Below are 8,836 nucleotides of genomic sequence, written 5' to 3' on the forward strand. Positions count from 1 at the left end.
AATAACACTAAATCTAGATTATCCACCCTATTTATTTCTTACGTATTTCAACAAGCTGTTCTCCCACGTGTCTATGCAAAGCCCTAGTTCACCAGAATGTCAAGATTTTATTATCCCAAACTTCATTGGACTCAATAGTAACAAACAAGTGACTACTTTAACCTCACCTTTCTAATGACAGCATTAATCATTTTATTAAATGATTTTACTTCACACACACATACAGTTAGTCTGCCCCCATGTTACAGGGCAAAATAATGGTTTAGATTATCAGATTCTGAATACATATTAAAAATAACATCACTGATGAAAAACAAAGATAAATCATTCTGCAGAACAAATCTGACCCAAAGCTGTTAAACTAGTAAAACCATCAGCTTTCAAAGAGCAATACAGTGGTTTGACATACCAAAGTTTGAAGACAAATCAATGTAGTTGCATTAGAAGATGCTAGTATTTAGCCAAGTATTTCAATGGATAAGCATTCGTCATTTTTATTAAGACAGTATGTTGTCCCTAATGTTAAAAAAAGTTACCTTCTGAACCATGCCGAGACCAGATTCTCACAGTAGAGTCAGAAGCTGCAGAAGCTATCAGCAGATTTAAGTCAGGTTCATCTGACTGGTAGACAGCATCCACAGCACAAACAGCTTCAGCATGGCCTTCAAGCGGAATGCTTTTCACAAGCTGAACACATCAGAAAGTTTTACAAAGTTTTAAATTCCAGTAACTTATCCAAGAGAATTTTTAAAGCCATTTTAAGAAATAAAATAATTTAATACTGAAAATGAATTGTATACCTGTGATGGCAAAGCATCTGCCAAGCTATGCTTTAGCTATAGCATATTCAAGGAGAACACAGAGAAGGGATACAGTAGTAATGACTTGATAAGATTTTGTTCAAAGCTGAACAGAATTAAAAGTTCCTGTGTACATTATACAAACCACACCATTCCTTTTGGAAAGCTAGAAATAGTACAGAATTTAGGAAGAGCAATTTTCCTTCTTTTTTTCCTCCTTCTTTTGCCCCTCATGCTAAGGAATATCTCATAAAAGTTTGGAGAACCTTAGTGATGGAGACAGAGCAGAGAACACAATGGAATAAATAGCAGCTACAGCAGATCTAGTAGCAGTGTTTAGTGTGTTCTCGCAAATCAAAACAGCTTTCTACTCCTTCAAAATACTGACATGAAAAATAAAAAAATCTAAATTTGGACTTAAGTACTTACTTTCTTAATGAATCAATACAGGTGATTCACTTTGAAATCTGTTCCTTATAAACACAAAGAGCAAAACAAGAAGCTTTTAATTCTGTGACCAGAAGCTGTCCAGCATGTATCCGAATTTTGTCATAAATGCACTTGACATCTCTTTCCAAAATGACAGGCCTCAGTAAGAATTTTTGATTGGTCCAATACAGAACTCTGCCTGTTTTTAAGAATTTACTCTAGTCTAGAAGTGTCGTTAAAATGTGATGAGAAATTATTTGTTTCTGAGAACATTCCTCCATCAAACACACCTGATAACAAGAACTCTTGGTGCATTTCCCCTTTGTATAGGTTCTCATGCATTTTGAAAATGCCAAGTCTAACACAGTTTGAGACAGACTATGAAATGGGTTACCCACATAGCCATTCACAAACCAACGCTTAATATGGAAGATTTTAAAAGTCAGGTGAAAAAGGTATTCTAATTTGTTATCTAAATTTCAGTTCATTCTGAAGTCTCTTACACCATACTCCATAGTTTGCTTTACGTTTTTACAACATGAGTTATAAATTAACATGTCTCCTTAATATTCTTATTTTCACTGACAAAACTGAATTGTTGCACAGATTTTTTTGGTTGTTTTTTGGGGGGTGGTGGTGTTTTTTAATACCTACCCCAACTTGTGCATCATTCTGGTAAGACTACCTATATACCTGTTACACAGGTAGACTGGAAATCAGTAGAAATTAATATAAAGAAATGAGGAAGAAGTGTACAGAAAAACAAACCTCGTAGTTTGAAGATTTTTTAAGGCAGCTTAAAGAAAAGTCATCAGAAGGCTCATGACTCAAGAATGTACAAACAGCATCTTTTAGACATGGCTAGAAAAACCCACCTGATGACTGGTTAACTAATTTTTTAATGAAGGCTGATTTGAAAGAGATAAATTACAGAAACGAAGAAAGAATGTTTAAAGTAAAACACAGTGTGACACAATATCAACAATTTGAAAGAGACACACACAGGGTTGAATAGTTGAAGTAAAACAAAGAGGTAGGAACAAGAAATACAGATAAAACAGATAATTTGTGGCATGCAAGAAACTGGAGAGGGGGAAGCTTTAAAAAGAGGTTATTCCTACTTACCTGATTATTCCACATTCCTGTTCCATACCATTCCCAAAGAATGAGTTTTTTATCAGATCCACCAGAAATTAACTCTGTTTCAGAAGCTAAAAATACATTTTGGTAAGTTTTTTGAACACTTACTTTATAACAACAGTCAACAACATAAGCAATTACATTGGTTACTACTCACAAAAAATATCACATATCAACTGTAAGCAAAGTATCCATCAAAATAAAGTATGGCTAATACCAGTGACACTATAAAAGCAGCTTAAGAGCAAACGTATTCTCTTTCTGTTGTCTTAGAGAAAGGTCGCAGAAAATTTAGAGTTCTGTATTGAATGTAATGAGTATATCTTTCCAAAAAGATTCTCAAATCCAAGAGTGTAGTTTAATATTTTCTTTTGTTTGGTCTTTTTGGAGCAATAAAGCAGGAGAAATCTAACCCAATGGAATTCAAAGCTTCACATGAAAATTTAATTTCCAAGTTCCCTGAAAACAATTTCGTTTAATCAGTTTTCAGAAGAAAAAGCTTTAGTGCAACCAGCACTGGATGGCAGTTTACATCACTATTTAAGAGGAATATTTTCATCTCAGTAATTCCTCCCCCAAAAAGCAACAAGCACATTACATTAATAGCCTAATCAACAGCCCTATTTCTTTGTGTCACAGAATTTCTAGAAATGCCCAAGGGCAAGAATACATCCCTTTGAAAAGTCTGCACTAAGTGAGTTTAAAGCCTGGAATTACTACCAAGCAAACACCTCATAAGGGTCTCAAAGATTTTTATCTTAAAGGATAATTTTTTGGTGGATGTGACCTCTATGCACCTCATGGTTTTATATTATGAGATTTCTTAAAAGGCAATGCAAATCGGTTTACACAGCCAAAACACGCAAAACTCCAACCCCTTACAAAAGAGCCCAGTGGCAGCACAAGCATCACAGCCGCCGATCTGTCAGAGCCACCGCATCTTCTGACAAAACAGCCGCCCGGGCTGGCCTTAGCTGCGGGGCCCGGAGAAGACAAACCGAGTGGATCCCCTCGCCTACCGGACCGCTCACCTGAGTTTGGCGGGTGAGATTCCTCCCGAGCCACTTGTTAAAATCGCTGCTGGGAAACTGGGCTTAAGGCGAGAGGATGCGCTGGAAGCGCTGCAGCTCCCTTTTCCCTTCAGCTCCTCATAGTTTGGACCGCAGCCACTCTGCTGCGGATCTCCTCCCCCACTCCCCGCCTCACCTCCTCAGGGAGGGGCAAAGTAGCACCGCCCGCTGCCCCGAGGGGAGGCGGCCCCAGACCCCCGCCGTGGGGGCAGGGAGAAGAAGGAGAAAAGGCACGCTACTCACCGCCGTCCCGCCGCCGGACCCAGCGCACGCAGTTCACCCTGCCGGCGTGGCCGCGGAGGGCAGCAGCCACCCGCCTCGCCTGCGGGAGAGGGAGAAAGCACCCAGCGTGAGGCCCCGGCCCCGGCCCCGGCCCCGGCCCCGGCCCCGGCCCGCCCCACAGCGCCTCAGCTCACCGCCGGCTCGTAGAGGACGACGTCGCGGCAGCTGCCGAAGGCGAGAAGCCCCCCTCGCCCCCAGGACACGGCCCCGCCGCCCACCCGGTTGGCGCAGCAGGCGACGTGACAGACTTCCACGGGCGCCGCCATCTTTCTCCCCGCCGCGTGCATGACCTCGCGCAGCTGCCGTAGCAACGACCCCCGCGCGGCGGCCGAAGGGGCGGGGTCTGAGGCGCCAAGGGCGGGGTTGGCCCACGGCCCGGCCCGGGGCGGGGTGGGGGGAGTGAGGGGGAGTGGGCGGGGCGGTTCCAGGCTGCCCGCGCGCCGGGCGGCGGGCGGCTCTGAGGCCCTGCGCACAGTTGCAGAGGTGGTGGTGCTATTGTCCATTTCTGATCGGTTTCTGTCACCTGTAAAGCCGCCCTCTGACAAATAATCATTCTTAATCATAGAATCGTCAAGGTTGGAAGCGACCTTTAAGATCGTTGAGCCCAACCATCAACCTAACACTGTCCAAAGCACCGCTAAGCCATGTCCTTGAGCACCATGTCTGCCCGTCCCCTGCAGGGATGGCGACTCCGCCGATGCCCTGGGCAGCCTGTTCCAATGCTTGACAATCCTTCCTGTGAAGCAATTTTTCCTACTGTCACTGTGAGTTGAGGCTGTGTCTAAAGTTACAGCTCACTATGATGTCCTGGAATAACGGTTGCAGAAATCATGGGGCTGCATCAAAAGCAGTGTGGGCAGCAGGTCGAGGGAGGTGGTGCTGCCCCTCTACTCCGCTCTGGTGAGATCCCACCTGGAGTATTTCATCCAGCTCTGGAGTCCTCAACATAAAACGGACCTGTTGGAGCCAGTCCAGGGGAGGGCCACAAAAATGACCAGAGGGCTGGAGCACCTCTCCTATGAAGAGAGGCTGAGAGAGTTGGGGTTGTTCAGGCTGGAGAAGAGAAGGCTCCGGGAAGACCTTATAGCAGCCTTCCAGTATCTGAAGGGCGCCTACAGGAAAGCTGGAGGGGGACTTTTTGCAAGGGCATGTAGTGATAGGATGAGGGGGAGTGGCTTCAAACTAGAAGAGGGTAGATTTAGATTAGATATCAGGAAGAAATTTTTCACTATGAGGGTGGTGAGACACTGGAACAGGTTGCCCAGAGAAGTCATGGATGCCCCATCCCTGGAGGTGTTCAAGGCCAGATTGGATGGGGCTTTGAGCAACCTGGTCTACTGGGAGGTGTCCCTTCCCATGGCAGGGGTGTTGGAGCTAGATGGTCTTTAAGGTCCCTTCCAACCAAACCATTCTATGGTAATTTGCAACTGAACAATGATGAGAGCCCCACTGGGGTGATCTGAACATGTTTGAGTACCTGTGTTTTTCAAGGCAAAAGATGAGATCATAGCAGATTAGAAAATTCCATGTTACATTTTTATTTTTTGATTTGTTGATACATTTATAGTGCTCCTTGCCCAAGAAATTAAATCAAGTAAGATAAATACTGCCGTAGTATTCTCATTTCACTTGCATGGTCACTGGCCTAAAGAAATAGGATCATTAGAGGGTATTACACTATATGGATGTGTCATGAATTGTTTCAGAGAACACTTTGGACCCTAAACCACTCCTGCCTGGCCTTTATCTCCCTGTGTGCCTCTGTGTCCATGAGTACTGGCTGTCGGCAGCAGCGCTGTAACCTGACACAAAAACATTGCAGCTGGGCACAGCTTTTTCCAGTGGGTATGAGAGGAAGGAAGTTGTGCCTGATCACATAGACGATACAGCCAGAAATGTTAGCTGCTAAGGGAACAAATGACTCCTCGCACAAAAATGCACGGATCCAGCCATCAAAGCACGCTTTAACGGAGGAGTGCTGTGCAGCAGGATGGTTGCGCAGCGGCCAGGTTGCACAGCAACCCCCTTCTCAGGGTGCCCTGCCAGAGTCGGAGTCAGGGCTCTGGCAGGAGAAAGTCGGGCTCTGCCAAAAAGCTGGGGGGTGTTGTGGGAGTTATGTTTGTCGCTGTGGGAATGAAGCTGGCTCTGACCGTGGTTGTGGGCAAAGTGTAGGCATTTCCAAGCTGGATTTGGGTGGGGGATTCCCCTGTTTACTCATCGGATAGATGACCTGCTGCTGCTCTTGTCTTGTAAATGGGAGGGCCCTGGGTGCTGCTTGTGTCAGAGAGATGTGGAGGTGTGCACCATGCCTGAGGGTGTGAGGGCACTGTGGCCCCACACTGCAGGGTCCTCACAGCCTTAGGCTGCCACCTTGGGGATGGTGCTTTGCCAAGCAACTTGAGGGAGCATATTGCAGGGGGCTGCTGGCACCAGGTATTGCCTCTTTTTGTCACTGTCACACCTGTGCCACCCCAACATCTCCCAACATCGAGAGAACTGGGATAAATCAACATGGAATAGGGACTTGAAAGTGCCATGGGGAATGCTGTAGCAGTACCACGGCGGTATGGCCAAAAAGCATGGGAAGCTGGGTCTGTATCTGGACAGATTAGCCTAGACAAGCGTAGTTTCTTACTTTTCATAAGTATTTCATCTCACCAAGTCCTCGTTCACATGGGATGCTGGGCCCTTGTTCTAATCCAAGAAAGATTTTTGTGAGTTCTGATATTACAGGATCTTCTCTTAGGTCTGAAAACTGAAATATCTGGAGGATAGTGTATGCGAAATTTAGAATACCAGAAAATTATAACAGAATCAATACTCCTTTTAGTATCATGTACATTATAAGGAAGTAATGGTGTTGGTCAGTGATGTTCCAAGGGTGGAAAAAGACATACTCTGGGCTAGTCACCAACTGCCAGTCTTCATTCATGGCCAGTGTCCTTACTGAATTCAAATATCTCTGCTGTTTTCCTTCATCTTCCCAGAAAAGAAAATTCCTCACTTTTCAGAAATATATGGTAGAATAATCTTAGTCTTTTTTCCCCCTTTGGTGTAATTTTTGAGGCACAAGAACTCCATTCACTCAACATCAGAAAAGGTTGTGATGCAGCTAAGCGGACTTAAGAAATCACTCTGTAGCCTTGTTCACATCTTTTACATGTCCCAATTTGACTTTGCCAATGGAATTACATCAAGAAATTCCCATAAGGGAGAAACTCACAAAAGGTTTCTTTAGCTTAAAATAAATTCACCAGTTAGATATTGAAATAAGTCCTCCTATTCCAGCAGCAAAATAGTCATTTTGATGGTAAACTGCTGTCTACAATTCAGGTTTTGCAGGCAGACGTGGCTTAGCGATCTTCACGTGCTCCTTACCCAACTCAGTTATGCCTGCAAGCTTTTAGACAGAGACTGAGAAAATACAACATGAGTCAAAAAAAAGAGAAATACTATTTAATATATTTATCTAATTATGTGTAAACAATGATATGAAAATATAATAAAGTTGCAAAGTACTCAAAGGTTGGGGGCCTTGTTCTTCTTGCAGTTGTTGAACTTAGCCTATCTTTATTTGTCTTCATTGTATACACACCTTACGAACTAATCATTAATGAAGTTACTTCATACTCAAATTACTGCCTGCTATTTTTACTGTAGGTTGCTTGCCTCCAATAGCAACCTGGATGAATAGTGCCTGGTGAATGAGGCAGCTATTCAGTATTTCAGTTTCTCCTCATTAGTTATATTGTGGCACTAGGCCTAATTTGCTGTACAGTATTCTTAGCACAGAATTATACTTTTCCTGATAGTCTTTTTTTTTTTTTTTACTTCTACTGCCACTGTACCTGAATGTCTCAGAAAAATGTATGAATTATATTCTTCTTTATATTATCATTGTTAGGCAGAGGAGTACCATTATATTCATTTTCTGGGTGACAGTTTCCTCCTAGGACCAGAACTCATAACAATTCATAACATAGTTCTTCAGTGTTGAAGTGCCCAATGCAGAAGATGCAGAATGACATTCAGGAGTGGGGATAACCACCCACAGCACCCATTGCCTCCAGTTGGGATTGCAGGCATTTAAAACTTTTGGAAATTGGATTCCAGCATGGGGACACTCCTGATGACTTCTGCAGGGCTGTGGTTTCACCTGAAGGATCAAAGCTGGAGCACTGAGAAAATAAATAATAAACAACAGTGACCAAAACCGTAAAGATGAGTTTAAATTATTTGCCAGCTTCGCAGAGGTTATCCTTACAACAGCTAGGAACAATTCCATTGCCTTTAGCATCTTGAGTACAAATCCAGCCTCTTCCTTTTTACCAGCTGTGCGATCTGCTTCAGAAAGTGTTTCGATGCATGAGGAATACTACTAACTCATGGGTTTGCTGGGATTTCTTTCCATTGAGCCTGCATCTACCAGTACACTACCAACAGGGATGACCAAGGACATGTCATTCCTAAAGTTACTGACTGACTGGGCCCATTAAGATTCAGTGTCAGACTAGTTTTTAACTGCCACTGGTTGATTCTGGATCTGTTGGTCCTGTGTTCAATGAAAGTTAAGATTTCCAGTGTATCTTGAGCATAATGTAAGCCAGTAGCATTCTTTTCAAATACATTTCTCAAGATAAAAAATCAGATATTGTCACTTGAATAGATTTAATTCAAAATTTTTAGAATAAGTTTTTAGAGACAATTTCTCCTTTAATTCATCTCACTGAAGATTGAAAGTTAAACGATGCTGGTGAAAAAAGCTGAACTGAACAAATCTTAACTGTAGCTATTTCCATTTTTCTTAAAGGCTGTATTTTAAGTAATCTATGAATGGCTTATATTCCCACTGCCTAAATGGATTTCTGATTTTTCAAAGAAAAAATAAACTAATCATTTATAAATACCATCAAAATTAGCTCTCCAAACAATGACCATAATTGCTGACTGAAAGAAATTCCACAGAAAATCTCTACGATTTTTTTGTTGTTGTTGTTAAAGGAAGACCTAATGCAAACATGACCTAGAAAATTGCTTGGGAAAAAAAAAGAAAGAAAAAGGATGAAACAGCTTGTCACATAATCAAACTGATTATGCATTATGTTTTTGAAGCAG

At 42.9% G+C, this 8,836-nt stretch overlaps 1 protein-coding gene across 1 annotated transcript in view; it reads right to left on the minus strand.

Annotated features, from left to right (window-relative positions):
• Window positions 1-3,987, minus strand: part of ELP2 (elongator acetyltransferase complex subunit 2) — a gene marked incomplete at both ends in the record, with an annotated part of 40,381 nt that extends 36,394 nt beyond the window's left edge. The window contains 4 exons of the mRNA XM_082499662.1: window positions 537-687; window positions 2,355-2,440; window positions 3,683-3,761; window positions 3,856-3,987. Of these exons, the coding sequence (XP_082355788.1) occupies window positions 537-687; window positions 2,355-2,440; window positions 3,683-3,761; window positions 3,856-3,987 (448 nt within the window). The remainder of the gene's footprint in view (window positions 1-536; window positions 688-2,354; window positions 2,441-3,682; window positions 3,762-3,855) is intronic.
• Between the last annotated feature and the right edge of the window lie 4,849 nt (window positions 3,988-8,836).

The sequence above is a fragment of the Vanellus vanellus genome (genome assembly GCF_965231255.1).
Source record: "Vanellus vanellus genome assembly, chromosome: 2".
Lineage (NCBI taxonomy): Eukaryota > Metazoa > Chordata > Aves > Charadriiformes > Charadriidae > Vanellus > Vanellus vanellus.